The 19,838-nt window shown below is 36.5% G+C and overlaps 6 protein-coding genes across 14 annotated transcripts in view; 3 read left to right on the top strand and 3 right to left on the bottom strand.

The window, feature by feature from the left end:
• LOC118277919 (regulator of G-protein signaling loco) overlaps positions 1 to 1,861 on the bottom strand; it is a 109,440-nt gene extending 107,579 nt beyond the window's left edge. Inside the window, exon 1 of one of the 3 annotated variants that reach the window (XM_050700387.1) lies at positions 1,251 to 1,861. In XM_050700387.1, coding sequence (XP_050556344.1) covers positions 1,251 to 1,653 — 403 coding nt within the window. In that variant the 5' untranslated portion in view covers positions 1,654 to 1,861. Of the gene's footprint in view, positions 1 to 801; positions 825 to 1,250 lie in introns of those variants that run through there. The other 2 variants (XM_050700388.1, XM_050700390.1) reach the window with 2 other exon arrangements.
• Positions 1,862 to 2,061: 200 nt separating this feature from the next.
• LOC118277965 (nucleolar complex protein 3 homolog) lies at positions 2,062 to 19,835 on the top strand. The gene is made up of 13 exons (XM_035597007.2): positions 2,062 to 2,213; positions 2,332 to 2,618; positions 2,779 to 2,999; positions 3,353 to 3,603; positions 14,254 to 14,419; positions 14,698 to 14,818; positions 15,108 to 15,321; positions 15,615 to 15,803; positions 16,281 to 16,462; positions 18,019 to 18,227; positions 18,507 to 18,685; positions 18,981 to 19,192; positions 19,614 to 19,835. Exons 1-13 carry the CDS (start codon positions 2,208 to 2,210, stop codon positions 19,804 to 19,806), a joined length of 2,430 nt encoding a protein of 809 aa, XP_035452900.2. The 5' UTR covers positions 2,062 to 2,207; the 3' UTR covers positions 19,807 to 19,835.
• On the top strand, positions 4,462 to 7,429 carry LOC126911722 (uncharacterized). Of its 3 annotated transcripts, none has more exons than XM_050700393.1 (3): positions 4,462 to 4,621; positions 6,565 to 6,763; positions 6,887 to 7,429. In XM_050700393.1, the coding sequence occupies exons 1-3, from the start codon at positions 4,607 to 4,609 to the stop codon at positions 7,231 to 7,233; spliced, it is 561 nt and encodes a 186-aa protein (XP_050556350.1). In that variant the 5' UTR covers positions 4,462 to 4,606; the 3' UTR covers positions 7,234 to 7,429. The 3 variants fall into 3 exon arrangements, with proteins under 3 accessions (XP_050556350.1, XP_050556349.1, XP_050556351.1); XM_050700392.1 differs by lacking the exon at positions 4,462 to 4,621 and adding an exon at positions 4,705 to 6,416; XM_050700394.1 differs by lacking the exon at positions 4,462 to 4,621 and adding an exon at positions 4,711 to 6,455.
• On the bottom strand, positions 7,937 to 8,860 carry LOC126911723 (putative nuclease HARBI1). Its single transcript, XM_050700395.1, has 2 exons — positions 8,428 to 8,860; positions 7,937 to 8,316 (listed from the first exon to the last, which is right to left on the bottom strand). The coding sequence occupies exons 1-2, from the start codon at positions 8,710 to 8,712 to the stop codon at positions 7,963 to 7,965; spliced, it is 639 nt and encodes a 212-aa protein (XP_050556352.1). The 5' UTR covers positions 8,713 to 8,860; the 3' UTR covers positions 7,937 to 7,962.
• LOC118270034 (putative nuclease HARBI1) lies at positions 8,932 to 10,527 on the top strand. Of its 2 annotated transcripts, XM_050700391.1 has the most exons (3): positions 8,932 to 9,489; positions 9,601 to 9,888; positions 9,978 to 10,527. In XM_050700391.1, exons 1-3 carry the CDS (start codon positions 9,205 to 9,207, stop codon positions 10,476 to 10,478), a joined length of 1,074 nt encoding a protein of 357 aa, XP_050556348.1. In that variant the 5' UTR covers positions 8,932 to 9,204; the 3' UTR covers positions 10,479 to 10,527. The 2 variants fall into 2 exon arrangements, with proteins under 2 accessions (XP_050556348.1, XP_035441364.2); XM_035585471.2 differs by having other exon boundaries at positions 8,932 to 9,888.
• Positions 10,519 to 14,081, bottom strand: LOC118270035 (uncharacterized). 4 transcript variants are annotated; one of them, XM_050700398.1, is made up of 3 exons: positions 13,330 to 14,081; positions 11,184 to 11,382; positions 10,519 to 11,060 (listed from the first exon to the last, which is right to left on the bottom strand). In XM_050700398.1, exons 1-3 carry the CDS (start codon positions 13,342 to 13,344, stop codon positions 10,870 to 10,872), a joined length of 405 nt encoding a protein of 134 aa, XP_050556355.1. In that variant the 5' UTR covers positions 13,345 to 14,081; the 3' UTR covers positions 10,519 to 10,869. The 4 variants fall into 4 exon arrangements, with proteins under 4 accessions (XP_050556355.1, XP_050556353.1, XP_050556354.1 ...); XM_050700396.1 differs by lacking the exon at positions 13,330 to 14,081 and adding an exon at positions 11,531 to 13,313; XM_050700397.1 differs by lacking the exon at positions 13,330 to 14,081 and adding an exon at positions 12,876 to 13,312.
• Positions 19,836 to 19,838: the final 3 nt, after the last annotated feature.

A 19,838-nucleotide genomic window follows, 5' to 3' on the forward strand; every position in this document is an offset into this window, starting at 1 on the left:
GTTGTAACTATTAGCAAAAACACAAATAAAATACGTCGGTATCTAATGACTGCACTGGCCTGTACTGACTAGTTCCTGTGGTGCGATACAAGGCGGTAGCGTACAAGACAGTTTTGGCTGGTACCGCACCGAATGTAATTTTTTAACAACTGGTGCGGTACAAGACGAATATGTCTTGTACACTTTAAACCTACCTATTGGATACAATTTGAAGTAACAAACCTAAATGTATACTTGTCTCTTTCTGGACTAAAGGATTTCTATGAAAAATCAACCCCGCACTAGAGAGAAAACACCTACTTTCAACGGCGCATCAAACGAAAGACTAATACAAGCCAAAATTGGCATGTACCGCATTCAACGTGTTAAATAAACTTATATTACTTTAATAAGCGATCAAAAGAAGCTGACACAGTATGTTAATATGATAAAAATGGAGTATTGAAAAATTCACTATCATTGTCTATTCATAGAGAATATTTAAAATAATGCCTTTTTTCCCTGTGTCATACAATTAGAAACATTAAATTGTCTAGTTGGAAACATTTAATAATACTCCAATTAAGTTTTTAAGACTGCAAACAGAAAACAGTTAAAGGTAAATCCTCAATCAGGATCAGTCTAAGTTAATTGTTGAAAACAAACATAACATGTTAATATTATTTTGCAAATGTGTTATTAGATGAGAGAACATAAAACAAAATGCAAGTATGTGAACTATGAGTGTTTGAGTGTCATCACAAGTGCACGGTGCAAGCTACACACAACATCGACAGTGACAACTATTTGTAATGCACTCACGGAATGGTAAACTGTTGTCTATCCATCTGCAAAAACAGTAAATGATAAATATACAACATTAAATATTATGGTTTCAAATTAATCAAAAGAGGTAGAGTTATTGACATGAATTCACGGATGTGGTTTACGGACTGTATTGGAATTTAATTTTTTGAAGTTTTGTTAGGTAGAAACTCTTAAGTTTCTACATTCACAACATTACATAAGTATAATGTTTGTAAACAATGAGTTCTTTAATTAATATTAAGTATAAAGTATGTATATCTTATTAGGCACTACCACCTCAATAACAGTTACTATGAAACATATTATTATCTTCCCACCACAATAAAATATAACAAAGCAAAGAGATAAATTTACTGTTAGGCTTATATTTGTTTATTTGTAATTTAAAAGATTATAATAACAAACTATGTAAGTGACCTAGTTAATATTAAATATTAACATACCTGGATGGTGCAGCATGGCTTGAGGCCTACGTCTGGGCGGAGGATGTCGCCTCCTAGTCCTCGCACGTTCATCCGGCTCCGTATCCTCAGTGTCGGTAGGCGGTGCCTCACGAGGAGACACCGACAGAGCTATAGCTCCAGGTGCAGCAGCCACCATACGAGCCACAGATGCATGTGGAGCTCTAGCCACACTCGCCCCGTCCACAGCCAACAGCGCATCCCCTGCGCGTAGACCAGCGCGCTCCGCCGGCCCCCCAGCAGCCACAGCTGACACCACGCAGGGTCGCTGCCCCGCTATCGTGAAGCCGAAGCCCCCAGCTCCACGCGCGACAACAACACGCCGCTCAGCTGTGCGAGCCAGAGCCGCACGGCGACGTCTTCTCCGTTGTTGCTGAGGCACCATCACAATAACTTCACAAACTTTTTTTCTCACTAAAACAAACTCATTTCGGTTTTCTATCGATCAACACAATGAAGACATTGATGGAAAATAATAATTAAGTTCGTTAAAAGCAGACTTTTATTTTAGAAAACTAGAAAAACGAGAAATCTGAAAGTTTCGAGGCCTTTTGTAACTGACATTTAGAAAGTTTGAATGCGTTCCAAACTTTCAAAACTTTTGAGAAACTTTTGCAAAACTTTTGAGTTTTCATAAACTTGCAGAAACAAAAGCTTTATTTCGAAATTTGTATTGTGTTTATTGTATATTCAATAAAATATTATACTATTTTTTAATATATCTATTAAAATCCGTAAAAATATAAACAATAAAATTATGAAGTGTTTTTTATGCTGGCAATACGAATCAGCGTGAATTTATTCTGCTTACAACCTAGAAGTTTAATTGTCAAAAAGCTGTCAAAAGAAATAACCCACGTTGGTTTGTTATTTTAGTTCGGAGAAATAATTTATTTACTGTATATTACTATTTAAAAGTGATCAATAAAAACTACGAAAATGGCCGTAAGTATCTCTTCAAAATACTACTCAAGATAACTTAAATATTCTTTGTTTATATTAAAAAAACACATTCCTAACCAAAACACATTGTGAAATATTGAAAAACATGTTCTTATTACAGAAAAAAGGTAAAATTAAGATTAGTAAGGTGAAGAGGAACAATCAGACCACGAATAAAATGCGGAAGAAGGGTCAGCTGAAGCTGCAGAGACATAGAACTCACGTGCAGAAACAGAAACAACCAACACAGCAGCCCACAGTAGAATACAGCAGCGAAAGCGAGGCAGAATCTGAAGACCAGTTCGGAGACATGTTAGATGACGAGGAACAGCAGTACCTCATGAGCAGACTGTCTAAACAGCCTACTTTACTAGCTAACATACCTGAAAATGAAAAGCCGGGCAAAAGGTTTGCTACTAAATTATTATTACACATTTCCTTAAACTTCAAGTAACAACCACCACCTTCTAATCGTTTTACAATATTGATTAGTAATGTTACCAACCCCTAACAAGATCCACCAACCACAAAACATTATAAAAATGCTTAATAATTAATTTAATTACAGATCAAGAAAGCGTAAAAGGGAGAAGAAAGAGAAATACCCAAAGCCCACTGCTGGTACTGGTAGTGACAGTGGTGCAGAGAGTGCTGGACTGTCTGACTCCGACAGTGAAGTGGAGGACAAGTATGAGAAGGAGCAAGCAGAGAGGCCGGCCAAGAAGATGAGGCCACTGTTACCTATTAAGACTAAAGAGGGGCTAATGGAAAGGGCTGAGGAGTGTGAAGGTAATTTATTGTTAACATTTATATTCTTGTGTAAAAGTTGTTGTACAAAATAACAAAATTTTAGTTATGTTTGTGTTTTTTGATGTTTTTTAACAACTATTTCCTGTACCTGTGAGTATAGAGCACTGAGTGCATACTCATGCTCTCGTTTAGATCTCATTACATGGAAAGCAAACTCATACTAAGGGTACTGAAGTGTAAAGCTAGCCATGCTACATGTCCTTTGTCTGTAAACCTTGCTGAACCCTATTTCAAGGTATCTAACAATCAAAATATCATATCTTACAGTACGGACATTCCTTTTCCTTAAGTCACAATTTACCAAAACTAAGATCATTCTAACTTCTCCACAGACTCAGAATCAGAGCAAGAAGAAGAAGAACAAAAACCTGACAAAAGCAAACAAACAGAGAAGCAGTCAGATGATGAAGACTCAGAGTCTGACTCCGGCATGGATGGCACGGAGGAGGCAGAGACAGCTGGTGATGAAGAGAAAGTTGTGACCGCTGTGGAGCTGATGGCAGCCCGGAGAGACAAGCTGCAGCATGATAAACTAAGAATTGGAGCTCTATGCTCTTCTCTGCTTGAGAATCCAGAGAAGAAGGTATGTTTTTATGTTTTCTTTACTGTGTGTATAGTAATTAGATGTTTATTTTAGTGATCTAGTCCTTTTAATGTAAATTCCAGTCACAGTTGGTTTGTTTTTATTGTATTATTAGCATAAAATAAATAGATTGTGTTCTGTAACCTTAGTACGAGTTTGCTTCACGTTTAAAATAATCTGAACGAAAGCTTATTTATACCCTCTGAATAATTGGTTCATTTGCGCCGACCAATCAGAGCGCCAAACGCGCTCTCGTTTTGATTAAACTTCTTTCGAGCAAACTCATACTAAGGTCCGTATTACAGAAGGATGCTCAAGTCCACTTTGATCTTAAATCACCTGATCATAGTTTAAATATTGAATCTGCACTTGAGGGTCGTTCTTATTTCAGAACAATAATTAAACTTTACTCAGCTGAATCGAGATTCAAATCGAGTCTCAAGCAGAGAATATGTCTTGTCTACGAATCAGCCTGTTTTCGTTTACAACTTATTTTTTACGCTAATTCTGGTTCAACTTACGCAAAATAAGAATTTAGTTTCAAACCGAATTATTAATTAAATTGTGATTTTAAAACGATATAAGCTTTGTAACTGTATGTTTTATTTTAAAAACTTAATTTTACATGGCGTAAACGTATGTTAAAGGATGTGAAGTCGGATGTAATATCTAAAAATACAAAGACAAATTGACGTGTTCGTAGAATGGAATGTTTCCCAATGTAATCTGTGGTGGTGGAGATTGACACTTGACAGAATAATTTATTAAATATTTATTGATATTTTTTGTGTATCAAACTAGTTAGTTATTGTACTTTCTTTAATATTTCTTGTATAAAATGTCGGGAAGGAAGAAAAATTTTAGTACGCTAGAGCGAAATTTATTAATAGAAATACTCAAAGAGTTTAAAGATGTAATAGAAAATAAAAAAACAGATAACGTAAGCGCAGCGAAGAAGAAGGCTGCTTAGGCGCATATTGCGGAGAAATTTAATGCCTCATCTATGATAAATGAGTCAGTAAGTATCTTCTTATCTTATATTTTAACACATTTTTCCTAACCTTCACTTACGGTTATGTAGTCCAGTCATTTGGTAGTTTTACCTGGAAAGTTTTCCGGGAGTTTTGAAAATTGGTGAATTTATAGATTTGGGTATGCTCTTTTCGAATTTCAACTTTGCCACCTCGTACAACCGCCGCTCGCGCCGCCATATTGAGAAAATGGCGCCTAAAAACGGTTTTTTATTAATATCTCCGTTCCGACGCATTTTACGAAAAAATATTTATCTACAAAATTAAACTAGAAAAAATTTCCTACAATTTATGTATTGATAACTTTTTCATAAAATCAATAGTTTTTGGCGTACGAGCGCCGCAAAGTATTATTCATCTGCACCACCACGTGTATAAACATTGTGTGTTGTGCAGCAACGACTGTCGCAACCGAGGGCTGGGCTCGCTGTCATTGCAGAGGTAAGTCCCCTGTTTGAGGAGTGGCTAGAGAGGCGCCATGGCGTCCTCTCCTACCGCCTGACGCAGGTGCTTACCGGACACAGGAGTTTCGGTAGGATCCTGTTTTTGATTGGGCGGGAGGAAACGCCCGGGTGTCATCACTGCGAAGACCGCCCGGAGGACACAGTGGAACATATAACATAACACATATAACATCAGAAACAAGAACCTACCGAAACTCCCCTGTTTGTACAACACACATTGTTTGTAAACGGTTTTTTATTAATATCTCCGTTCCGACGCATTTTACGAAAAAATATTTATTTACAAAATTAAACTAGAAAAAATTTCCTACAGTTTATGTATTGATAACTTTTTCATAAAATCAATCGTTTTTGGCGTACGAGCGCCGCAAAGTATTATTCATCTGCACCTCCACGTGTACAAACAATGTGTTTTTTTTAATGTATCAATTCTTAAAAACTAATTATGATATCTCGTTCAAACCAATTTTCTTTGAAAGTTTCCATTAAAATCTACAGCATATTATATTTTTTTTAGTTTTCCTACTCACTTATTTTAAAAGTTAGAGGGCAGGACACATTCGATAGACCTCATTTTTCCACTTTGGAAGTGTCTATCTTTCAAACAATTGATTTTGACGAAAAATGGTTTTAGGAACCATGACGTATTTTTAATGGCCTATCCATAGACAACCATCACGGATAGGTTAGACGAAAAAAAATTTTTGAAGAGGTGCAGTGACCGTGCGCTCTCCGCCCTCTATCTCGGAAACGGTGCACCGTATAAAAAAAAAGTTTAGACAAAAGTTGTAGAGAATTTTGTATTCTACAATATTGGTATTAAATGCAAATACCAAAAACCCATAGGAAATGAGATATTTCCAAAAAAGCGCAAAAAAACGTTTTTTGCGACCTTTGACCTTAAAATTTAATAGTTGCTCACACCCTAACATATGTAGGTTTTGAGACAAGTTTGAGGCAGTCAATATACAAGTATATACAAAATTACAGCTGGGTATCTCAAATTTCGAGGTGAAATCCTAATTTGATTGGACTAATAATACTTTGCGGCGCTCGTACGCCAAAAACTATTGATTTTATGAAAAAGTTATCAATACATAAATTGTAGGAAATTTTTTCTAGTTTAATTTTGTAGATAAATATTTTTTCGTAAAATGCGTCGGAACGGAGATATTAATAAAAAACCGTTTTTAGGCGCCATTTTCTCAATATGGCGGCGCGAGCGGCGGTTGTACGAGGTGGCAAAGTTGAAATTCGAAAAGAGCATACCCAAATCTATAAATTCACCAATTTTCAAAACTCCCGGAAAACATTCCAGGTAACCCCCTTTTTATCTACCAAATGACTGGGCTATATGGTATAATTACCGTTTTACTAGTATCTAAATTACGGATTAGTAAAAGTTCTAAGCAGTCAATATAAGCTACAATCGGTCATTTGAAATTTATTATATCTGAATGTTACAGGCATCAGGAGAACAATTAAGGCGCCTTTGGCAAAATTTGAAGACCCGTCAAAGAGATGCTCTCACAAGGGAGCGTCAACACAGAATGGCCACTGGTGGTGGTGGTCCCTGCCCTGATGCTGACATCAACCCAAACATAGCCGAGATATCTCCTGCTCTCTTCGTAGAAATACAAGATACTTTAGACTCGGACCACATCGGTAAGTGATCAGTGCAAATTTTCAGCTTGATTTATTATTCATTTTTATCAATCAAAATAATATATAAGTGTGTATAATCTCATCCTCAAAGATTATTAAAGTTTCTTTTTTATTTACTTTCAGAGGTGGAAACTGTTCAGGAAGAAACTTTCATGGAAACCAATGTACCCCCCCCTGCTGTTGATTCTCCAATACAAAATCCAGAAATCACAATCCAGCCAAATCCCACTATCTCACATAGCACAATTCAATCTGTTGAATCGAACCCCGAATTATTGTCATCGAATGAAAAAAAACTGCGTGTACAAATTTTAAAAGCTGAACATGTCAGTCGAGAAAAAAGAGCAGAAGAACTACACAAGCTCCAATTAAAATGTATATTAGAAAAACACAATTTAGAAATTCAGATTATGGCAGAAAAACTAAAAGAAGCAAAAGCAAAAGCCGAGTCAGCACAACATCACCAGTGAACTTATATTAGTTATTATTATATTATGTATTTCTACTGAAGAGATCTCCGCAGATGAGCCTAGAGCACCTTTTATTTTTTGTGTTTATTTTATAGTTGTTGATTAATGATAATTGTTTATGATTGTTAAATAGAGAGTTTATTTTTTGTGTTTATTTTATTGATGTTGATTAATAATAAAAAGATGATTATTTGTACATAGTTTTTTATTTTTAGAAAAACTGTAAATATATAAAATCAAAAGTAATTATTAATAATTGTATTTCTAAAAGCAAACCCATCAGTAGTCCCTTCATTGTTGGATTCATCATATGAGACTTCTTCATTGATGTCATTATCTTCTTCATACAAAGGCATCATGTCATTTGTAGACAATGATATATTAAAAAGGACAGCACATGCTACGATAATATTTGACACTGTGGTCAATTTGTTGCCCAACCCCCTACTTAGGCATGGAAACCTCCGTTTCCATCTCCCAAAGGTTCTTTCCACCACATTTCTTGTTTTCACATGAACTCTATTGTATACTTGTTCCGCATGGGTTGTTGGTGTACCTACAGGTGTCAGCAGGAACCTTAAACAAGGATATCCACTGTCTCCAATGAGATAACCAGTATGTTGTTGCTGAATGTATTTGGTTCGCAACAAACACATCTGGAAAATTCTGCTGTCGTGTGTACTGCCAGCCCATCGAGAACAACTGCCTGAAATAAAAATAAAACAATATTTAAATGTTTTTGGATGACATACCCTTTTTAATGAAGAATAATAATTTAACCCTTATTTTGATGACCTGGACATTTATAGAAAAGTAAGATTTTCTGTTCCTGTAGGCTTCATGATGTTCCACACCTGGAGTATTTACTATTTTTATATGTGTGCAGTCAATTGCACCGTCCACATTTCTTAGGCCTGGATTTTGTTGACACTGGCCGAGCTGTGCAAACTGTGCCCTGTGTGAGACCATGTCTTGTGGATATTTTATATAATGCCTCTGTTGTAGAGCTATCAACCTTGATACATTTGCAACTATATTTGAGGCGGCTGGTTGCGATACATTTAATAAATCTCCACAAACTATCTGCAAAAATAAGAAAATATTAGCATGAGTACCTACTATGATTAATTTAGCTGAATTTATGTTTTTTTTATATACTTGTTTATTATTGTAATGTGAGTAGAAAAAACTTACTTGGAATGACGCTGTCGCATAAAAACGCAAACACACAAGAATTTGTAACTCCGGGGCTATGGGATGACCACGGTTACTCAACTTTCTCAGATCTTGGTCAATTAATGGCAAAATCACAGATTTCACCACATCTTGTGAAAACCTGTACCTTTTCTTGAAGTTCTCACAATTGTATGGGTCTTGGACATCTCTAAGATATCTGAGAGGAACGCGAAAGTTCAACCTTCTGTTCGAATCATCGTTAAATAAATTATCGTAATAATCAATCTCTTCAAAAATATCCATTATTTACTTCTATTCTCAACACAATTATTTGCTAAACTCAAAACTGACAGGGAAATCTCTGCTCAAGCGCGGTGTCGACCACACTTGCGTGATCACAGATCAAATCTCTACTTAAGTTGTAATCTACAACTGAGTAATGATCTAGAATAAGATCTTCACTCGGCTGAACTATGATCACCGAATCTATGCTTGAGGAGCTTCTGTAATACGGACCTAAGGTCCGTATTACAGAAGGCTACTCAAGTCCTGATCTCTGTTTAAAACTAGATTTGAGTTGAGATTTCATTTTAGAACGCTCCTCAAGCATAGATTCGGTGATCATAGTTCAGCCGAGTGTAGATCTTATTCTAGATCATTACTCAGTTGTAGATTACAACTTAAGTAGAGATTTGATCTGTGATCACGCAAGTGTGGTCGACACCGCGCTTGAGCAGAGATTTCCCTGTCAGTTTTGAGTTTAGCAAATAATTGTGTTGAGAATAGAAGTAAATAATGGATATTTTTGAAGAGATTGATTATTACGATAATTTATTTAACGATGATTCGAACAGAAGGTTGAACTTTCGCGTTCCTCTCAGATATCTTAGAGATGTCCAAGACCCATACAATTGTGAGAACTTCAAGAAAAGGTACAGGTTTTCACAAGATGTGGTGAAATCTGTGATTTTGCCATTAATTGACCAAGATCTGAGAAAGTTGAGTAACCGTGGTCATCCCATAGCCCCGGAGTTACAAATTCTTGTGTGTTTGCGTTTTTATGCGACAGCGTCATTCCAAGTAAGTTTTTTCTACTCACATTACAATAATAAACAAGTATATAAAAAAAACATAAATTCAGCTAAATTAATCATAGTAGGTACTCATGCTAATATTTTCTTATTTTTGCAGATAGTTTGTGGAGATTTATTAAATGTATCGCAACCAGCCGCCTCAAATATAGTTGCAAATGTATCAAGGTTGATAGCTCTACAACAGAGGCATTATATAAAATATCCACAAGACATGGTCTCACACAGGGCACAGTTTGCACAGCTCGGCCAGTGTCAACAAAATCCAGGCCTAAGAAATGTGGACGGTGCAATTGACTGCACACATATAAAAATAGTAAATACTCCAGGTGTGGAACATCATGAAGCCTACAGGAACAGAAAATCTTACTTTTCTATAAATGTCCAGGTCATCAAAATAAGGGTTAAATTATTATTCTTCATTAAAAAGGGTATGTCATCCAAAAACATTTAAATATTGTTTTATTTTTATTTCAGGCAGTTGTTGGGCCATTTGGCAATTTCATGGACATTGTGGCTCGATGGGCTGGCAGTACACACGACAGCAGAATTTTCCAGATGTGTTTGTTGCGAACCAAATACATTCAGCAACAACATACTGGTTATCTCATTGGAGACAGTGGATATCCTTGTTTAAGGTTCCTGCTGACACCTGTAGGTACACCAACAACCCATGCGGAACAAGTATACAATAGAGTTCATGTGAAAACAAGAAATGTGGTGGAAAGAACCTTTGGGAGATGGAAACGGAGGTTTCCATGCCTAAGTAGGGGGTTGGGCAACAAATTGACCACAGTGTCAAATATTATCGTAGCATGTGCTGTCCTTTTTAATATATCATTGTCTACAAATGACATGATGCCTTCGTATGAAGAAGATAATGACATCAATGAAGAAGTCTCATATGATGAATCCAACAATGAAGGGACTACTGATGGGTTTGCTTTTAGAAATACAATTATTAATAATTACTTTTGATTTTATATATTTACAGTTTTTCTAAAAATAAAAAACTATGTACAAATAATCATCTTTTTATTATTAATCAACATCAATAAAATAAACACAAAAAATAAACTCTCTATTTAACAATCATAAACAATTATCATTAATCAACAACTATAAAATAAACACAAAAAATAAAAGGTGCTCTAGGCTCATCTGCGGAGATCTCTTCAGTAGAAATACATAATATAATAATAACTAATATAAGTTCACTGGTGATGTTGTGCTGACTCGGCTTTTGCTTTTGCTTCTTTTAGTTTTTCTGCCATAATCTGAATTTCTAAATTGTGTTTTTCTAATATACATTTTAATTGGAGCTTGTGTAGTTCTTCTGCTCTTTTTTCTCGACTGACATGTTCAGCTTTTAAAATTTGTACACGCAGTTTTTTTCATTCGATGACAATAATTCGGGGTTCGATTCAACAGATTGAATTGTGCTATGTGAGATAGTGGGATTTGGCTGGATTGTGATTTCTGGATTTTGTATTGGAGAATCAACAGCAGGGGGGGGTACATTGGTTTCCATGAAAGTTTCTTCCTGAACAGTTTCCACCTCTGAAAGTAAATAAAAAAGAAACTTTAATAATCTTTGAGGATGAGATTATACACACTTATATATTATTTTGATTGATAAAAATGAATAATAAATCAAGCTGAAAATTTGCACTGATCACTTACCGATGTGGTCCGAGTCTAAAGTATCTTGTATTTCTACGAAGAGAGCAGGAGATATCTCGGCTATGTTTGGGTTGATGTCAGCATCAGGGCAGGGACCACCACCACCAGTGGCCATTCTGTGTTGACGCTCCCTTGTGAGAGCATCTCTTTGACGGGTCTTCAAATTTTGCCAAAGGCGCCTTAATTGTTCTCCTGATGCCTGTAACATTCAGATATAATAAATTTCAAATGACCGATTGTAGCTTATATTGACTGCTTAGAACTTTTACTAATCCGTAATTTAGATACTAGTAAAACGGTAATTATACCATATAGCCCAGTCATTTGGTAGATAAAAAGGGGGTTACCTGGAATGTTTTCCGGGAGTTTTGAAAATTGGTGAATTTATAGATTTGGGTATGCTCTTTTCGAATTTCAACTTTGCCACCTCGTACAACCGCCGCTCGCGCCGCCATATTGAGAAAATGGCGCCTAAAAACGGTTTTTTATTAATATCTCCGTTCCGACGCATTTTACGAAAAAATATTTATCTACAAAATTAAACTAGAAAAAATTTCCTACAATTTATGTATTGATAACTTTTTCATAAAATCAATAGTTTTTGGCGTACGAGCGCCGCAAAGTATTATTAGTCCAATCAAATTAGGATTTCACCTCGAAATTTGAGATACCCAGCTGTAATTTTGTATATACTTGTATATTGACTGCCTCAAACTTGTCTCAAAACCTACATATGTTAGGGTGTGAGCAACTATTAAATTTTAAGGTCAAAGGTCGCAAAAAACGTTTTTTTGCGCTTTTTTGGAAATATCTCATTTCCTATGGGTTTTTGGTATTTGCATTTAATACCAATATTGTAGAATACAAAATTCTCTACAACTTTTGTCTAAACTTTTTTTTTATACGGTGCACCGTTTCCGAGATAGAGGGCGGAGAGCGCACGGTCACTGCACCTCTTCAAAAATTTTTTTTTTTCGTCTAACCTACCCGTAATGGTTGTCTATGGATAGGCCATTAAAAATACGTCATGGTTCCTAAAACCATTTTTCGTCAAAATCAATTGTTTGAAAGATAGACACTTCCAAAGTGGAAAAATGAGGTCTATCGAATGTGTCCTGCCCTCTAACTTTTAAAATAAGTGAGTAGGAAAACTAAAAAAAATATAATATGCTGTAGATTTTAATGGAAACTTTCAAAGAAAATTGGTTTGAACGAGATATCATAATTAGTTTTTAAGAATTGATACATTAAAAAAAAACACATTGTTTGTACACGTGGAGGTGCAGATGAATAATACTTTGCGGCGCTCGTACGCCAAACACGATTGATTTTATGAAAAAGTTATCAATACATAAACTGTAGGAAATTTTTTCTAGTTTAATTTTGTAAATAAATATTTTTTCGTAAAATGCGTCGGAACGGAGATATTAATAAAAAACCGTTTACAAACAATGTGTGTTGTACAAACAGGGGAGTTTCGGTAGGTTCTTGTTTCTGATGTTATATGTGTTATGTTATATGTTCCACTGTGTCCTCCGGGCGGTCTTCGCAGTGATGACACCCGGGCGTTTCCTCCCGCCCAATCAAAAACAGGATCCTACCGAAACTCCTGTGTCCGGTAAGCACCTGCGTCAGGCGGTAGGAGAGGACGCCATGGCGCCTCTCTAGCCACTCCTCAAACAGGGGACTTACCTCTGCAATGACAGCGAGCCCAGCCCTCAGTTGCGACAGTCGTTGCTGCACAACACACATTGTTTATACACGTGGTGGTGCAGATGAATAATACTTTGCGGCGCTCGTACGCCAAAAACTATTGATTTTATGAAAAAGTTATCAATACATAAATTGTAGGCAATTTTTTCTAGTTTAATTTTGTAGATAAATATTTTTTCGTAAAATGCGTCGGAACGGAGATATTAATAAAAAACCATTTTTAGCCGCCATTTTTTCAATATGGCGGCGCGACCGGCGGTTGTACGAGGTGGCAAAGTTGAAATTCGAAAAGAGCATACCCAAATCTATAAATTCACCAATTTTCAAAACTCCCGGAAAACTTTCCAGGTAAAACTACCAAATGACTGGACTACATAACCGTAAGTGAAGGTTAGGAAAAATGTGTTAAAATATAAGATAAGAAGATACTTACTGACTCATTTATCATAGATGAGGCATTAAATTTCTCCGCAATATGCGCCTAAGCAGCCTTCTTCTTCGCTGCGCTTACGTTATCTGTTTTTTTATTTTCTACTACATCTTTGAAGTCTTTGAGTATTTCTATTAATAAATTTCGTTCTACCGTACTAAAATTTTTCTTCCTTCCCGACATTTTATACAAGAAATATTAAAGAAAGTACAATAACTAACTAGTTTGATACACAAAAAATATCAATAAATATTTAATAAATTATTCTGTCAAGTGTCAATCTCCACCACCACAGATTACATTGGGAAACATTCCATTCTACGAACACGTCAATTTGTCTTTGTATTTTTAGATATTACATCCGACTTCACATCCTTTAACATACGTTTACGCCATGTAAAATTAAGTTTTTAAAATAAAACATACAGTTACAAAGTTTATATCGTTTTAAAATCACAATTTAATTAATAATTCGGTTTGAAACTAAATTCTTATTTTGCGTAAGTTGAACCAGAATTAGCGTAAAAAATAAGTTGTAAACGAAAACAGGCTGATTCGTAGACAAGACATATTCTCTGCTTGAGACTCGATTTGAATCTCGATTCAGCTGAGTAAAGTTTAATTATTGTTCTGAAATAAGAACGACCCTCAAGTGCAGATTCAATATTTAAACTATGATCAGGTGATTTAAGATCAAAGTGGACTTGAGCATCCTTCTGTAATACGGACCTAAGAGTACTCTGTCTTCACATCAACTGCTTCATTTCTCTGCACTACCCTATGGTCGACTATTAGAGAATGCCTTAAGGCATTGAGTCCGCCATTCACTATTATGTATGTAATGAAATATTAAATAAATAAACAATAATGTTATACAATAAAAATGAAGCTGCCAACCAGTATGTAATAATGGAATCTTATTTTCAGCTGAAAAACCTGTTTCCAATACTCTACCTGATGGAAGATCGCCTGAAGGATGGGTCATTGAACCTGATCTCTGTCCGTAAGCTGGCCACGGTGTCTGCATTTGAAGTGTTCAAGGATATTCTGCCAGAGTACATGATCAGGCATCAGGATTACTCTAATATTAAATGTAAGTACCTATTCTCATAGTGTAAGTGGTCCTACATAAATGATTGTAGGAATTAACTAAAAAAAAATCACTGTGTACTCACATGCATAATGTAGAAAAGTTCTACTAGTTAGTTTCGACTCACAGAAGGATTCTTCATCATGAGCGTCGTACGCGAAATTACTGACGAGTGTGACTCGAAACTAGTAGAGCTTTTCTCTATAAGTAAACCATGATTTTTAGTTAATTTAGTATGTCACACGATAGTAATTATAACAATATTTTAATAATTTTTACAGTAAAGAAAGACACATTGGCGCTATATAAGTACGAGAAGGAATTGCTAGAATTCTACAAACGATATCTGCAAAGGTTGGAAAAGGCTGCGGGAGTATTACGTCGCAAAAAAGGAGATACGAGGTACTTTATACAGCTCTTTACATTATTAATGTTACTTTTAATTACTACATAGTATAAAACAAAGTCGCTTTCTCTGTCCCTATTTCCCTTTGTATGCTTAAATCTTTAAAACTACGCAACGGATTTTGATGCGATTTTTTTAATAGATAGAGTGATTCAAGAGGACGGTTTATAAGTATAATATATGCGTAATATATCACTATTTCACCCTTGCGAAACTGGGGCGGGTCGCTAGTTTCATTCTAAAACATTGTGAACATAAAATAACACAGAAAACTGAATTCCCCAGAAAAGTAGACGAGCACACGATGAGCCTGGCGCTAGTATCGCTGCGTTGTATGTGCGGGCTACTGGTGGCGCGGCCCCACTTCAACTACGCCACCAACATCGCGCAGAGCGTCGTGCCCCACCTCGACTGCAAGGACCCCCGGGCGCGGGACACCGTCACCGAGTGCTGCACCAATGTCTTCGCTGAGGACAATAAAGGAGATATCACTCTTATTGTAAGTTTACGAAATTATTAATTAACTACTATATATGTATATAGAATAGAGTCAGGCGTTACTTTGCCGAAATCCATGCTACACTAACATTACAGTACTGTACAACACAGTACTGTATTGTTAGTGTACTATATAGGGTGACTGATAATTAGTGAACGATATTTAAACACGTGATTATACTCATGATTACAAACAACTTTCCCAAAGAAACTTTTTTTGTAATCTTATTAGTTTTACTTTTATCACAATAACAAAACTGTTCTTATGATCATTCACGTTATTTCACTCCACAGGTAGTCCGTCTAATAAACCAATTAGTAAAACGTCGCAACGAGCGTCTGGACCCGTCGGCCCTGGACTGTCTACTCACCCTCAAGATCAGAGACATCGACATGGACGCGGAGGCAGAGATCAAGCACAAGAAGAAGCAAGAAGAGAAACACAAGAAGCGGATTGTTAACTTGTCTAAGAAGGAAAAGAAGGTATGGAGGTTATAAAAAATAATAATAAGCATTTTTGGTCATTTATTTATTTAATTTTGTTGAAAGAAAGAAAGAAAAACAGTTTATTTGCACCATTACAAAAATAAAATTGTTGTTTTGCTCTAAAGAATATTCTTGAATTATTACTGCTGAGGACCTATTATTAGTGAGGTACCAGTGTCCTCCCCCTCCCCTCCAAAAACACCTCCGTATACGCACTTGTCTACCTATAGTTGCGGCCCCGATTGTTTACCATCAGACGATATGCATTACAAAAATGTCTCACAGAGCATTTTTCTCAGGATCAAATTTTTATAATAATTATTGTATGCCATACTAAACTAACTTAAAATCACGGTTTACTCACGTAAATTAATGGAGAAAAGCTCTACTAGTTTCTAGTCACAGAGGGACTCTTTATTGTGATCGTAAAATTCTTCTAACAAAATTCTAATTACATAACTGATAAATTTACAGCGAGCGAAGAAGTTAAAAGAAGTAGAACGCGAGTTGCTGGAGACGCAGGCGCAGGAGAGCGAGATGGCGCGACGGAAGCAACTCACCGAGGTCACCAAGACCGTGTTCCACATCTACTTCCGACTGCTGAAGACTGCGCCGCGGTCCAAGCTGTTGGCTGCCGCGCTAAATGGACTCGCCAAGTAAGTCCTATCAAAATTATTGCTAATAGACATACATACATGGTGGTAGGCAGAGACAATGGAACACCAATTGGGTACTATCCTCGATCAAAAATAAATTATTCAATACAATAAAATATAAAAAAATAATCAAACTCTCATTCATAAATTTGATGATATATACTTAATTTTCGATTTTTTCTAGCTAAATTTCTAGAAATAAGTGCAGACTTATTTCTAGAAATTTAGCTAGATTTGACGTCAAAAACTTATGACGTCATAACGCACTATTTCATACAAAGTTCATAGAAAATATCGTTTTTGACGTTTCGAAAAAAGTATTGAATTTGACTAGTAGGAAACATGCCTATTATTTCTAATGGACATACATACATAACCCCATGGTAGGCAGAGACAATGGAACGACAATTTTACATATGTACCTCTTGCGCTTCATCAACAGTCATCAGTCTTTTCATACATGTTCGTCGGTTAAAGGGACTTTTAATTTGGCCCTTCTTTATTACTGGACAAGAAGAAAAATATGAAGTGAAAAGAAATTAAATTCGCGCCTTACTCTGGGCCAACTCTATATTATACCTAATGCGCTCTAACAAGGTGCGGCTGACAGATGCCAGTATGACGTTGACGTCTCTCTTTAGGGATGGACATTAGAAAAATCTTTTTTTATCGCTATCGATACTCGCAGCATACATTTAATTCTCTTGAATTTTTTTATTAAATGTGTGTGTTATTTAGTTGTGCAGTCTAACTACATGTATATACTTGTCAAAATAAATATTTTATGACCGAGCCCTGAGGTGTTTTAGAGTTACAGTTTTACAGAACCGTGAAGAAAACAAGGATATATTAATTTGTATATGTTGGAATAGTACCACCACGCATTATCAATGGCGCCGGAAATGTCTAGAAAAATGCCTACTACATATTTCTGCTCAGATAATGTCACTGTGGTTTGGGCAGAGAGAGCCGCGTCTACAGTGGATTTACCCACATAATTAAAGGTTTTTTAAGAATGATAATTGAACGACGCACGATTTTCGGTTTTTATTCTAAAAAACCATCGACTACCTATCCATCGTAGCCGTACATCCCATCACTAAACACGACTATGGCTTTACGTTATACGCATAACACTTTACTTTATATTTCATTTCATTAGATTTTAATTGAATACTAGAACATTCCGGTTGGTTTTAATTTAATTAACTACGCATCCGAATGATTTAACATAATACGAATGTGATACAGCTAAAATATTAAGGCATAATTTTTAAATCGCAGCAACTTTCAAGAGTGATACGAAACGTTACTGAATCTGTCAGCCGCACCTTGTTAGAGCGCATTAGGTATAGAAGTGTTTACCATGGTCTACATCCACCTTGGTAAACGGTTCAAGAAAAAGGTTTACTTATATCAAAATATACTGATTTTCCATCGCAATTCTTTTAGTTGGCACTTACTACACTGCAGCAAGGATAGGGTTGTGAAAAGTTTACTTCACTCTACAATCAGCACACGGTCATCTATCTATAATGTAAATCTTTATATTCCAGATTCACACACGTAATAAACCTGGAATACTACTCGGACCTGGTGGCGATCTTAGCGCGGCTGATATCGGACGAGCTGATCGGCGCCCGCGAGCGATTGTTGTGCGTGCGGACGGTACTGGCCGTGCTCGCCGGCGCGGGGGACGCGCTCAACGTCGACCCCGCCAAGTTCCACGCCTATCTATACGTCTGCATGCTCAACTCTCATGCTGGTAACTATTATGTTGAAATTATAATAATAGGTACCATTTGATGAATTTTATAATTACATCTTGAAACGACATAATACGATTTAAAAAATACGGTCAATACCGTAGTAAGGATAAAAATACAGTAGTAAGGAATAAGAATTAGAAGACTTTTAAGATAAGCTTTCTACCGCTTTATGAACTTCCAATCTCATATCTGTCTAAACCTCTCCAAAATAAAAGGCGTGATGTTATTATTATCTTGAACCACAATAATAATTCCTTATTATTTGTTATCTACAGGAAGAACACAACCAGACTCCAAGATCATCCTAGAGTCAGTATCTCAGATCTGCGCGCGCGCCCGTCGCGTGTCGGCGGCAGTGTTGCAAGCCTTCGCCAAGCGAGTGGCCACGCTGGCAACACAACTGCAGCACCACGGGGCACTCGCCTGCATCGCACTGCTGCATCATCTGGCTCAGGTACCTATTCATCAATACCATTTACCACTCGAAATTTTCTCTGCAGTTTAATTATTTGAGTTTTATAAAGGGTTTACATCAACTAATAGTTTCAGCTCTTTTTGTTGGACCTAATCATCAACTTTGTTTCATATTTAAAATAGCAAACTGCAGTTACCTGAACGCAGATCCTCGGGATTTATGAAAACTATTTCTATTAGTCTGAACCAGAACTACCTTTTTCAATACCCCTCTTTCTTTACTTCTTTAAACTATTTAATTATCACTCAAAATCCACCCCAATAACTATTTACAGCAAAGTAAAGCAGTATCGACCCTCCTGGAGGCAGACAGCGAGGCGGGCGGGTCGGGTCGGTTCGACCCTACATTACCGTCCCCCGAGCACTGCAACGCGCACGCGGCCGGCCTGCACGAGCTGTGCGCGCTGGCGCGGCACTACCACCCCACCGTGCGCGCCGCCGCCAGCCATGTGCTCCGGGGGACACTGCCGCCTGAACTTAATAAGATGTAAGTACTATGTCACTTCTTATAAGCGTTACTTTGCCGAAATCCATATTACCCTAAAACTGCAAAATATTATTTTTAAAATCTGGAAACATGGAATAAAAGCTAAATATTTTTATGTGACTTCTGACACATCCTAGGTAGATCTTTAAAATATAATTATTCGATAACATTGATGATGTATGGGTAGCCAGAGCCTATTAATTGACCATTTTGACACCATACTTTAATAAAACCTTGATAAACCGCACATGAAATGTATGATGCGCGATTGAAACTAGTATGTTGTCAAGAGAACCCGCATCTGAAGATATCGTAATAAATATGCCACACGATATTCTTTTGTCCTTAGCTAATAATACGCTTAGTTTGTGAAAAACCTGCCTTAACTTGTACATTTCAGTTTATCACTTTATTCTTTCAGGACACCCTCACAAATATTCAAAGCATATGACGGCTCAGAGATGGCGTTCAAACCTGCGATACCTCCTCCGAAGAAAGGTGACAATCAGACCAAGAAGATATCCAACACACATGCGTGGGCGCAGCAATCCTTCAAAGTATTGTGTGAAACAGTAGAAAACAATGTTCCAATGGTCATCAGTAGTAAGACGTGAAATAATAAACTTTACTGTTAGTAAAAATACAT

This window comes from Spodoptera frugiperda, chromosome 18 (genome assembly GCF_023101765.2).
Source record: "Spodoptera frugiperda isolate SF20-4 chromosome 18, AGI-APGP_CSIRO_Sfru_2.0, whole genome shotgun sequence".
NCBI lineage: Eukaryota > Metazoa > Arthropoda > Insecta > Lepidoptera > Noctuidae > Spodoptera > Spodoptera frugiperda.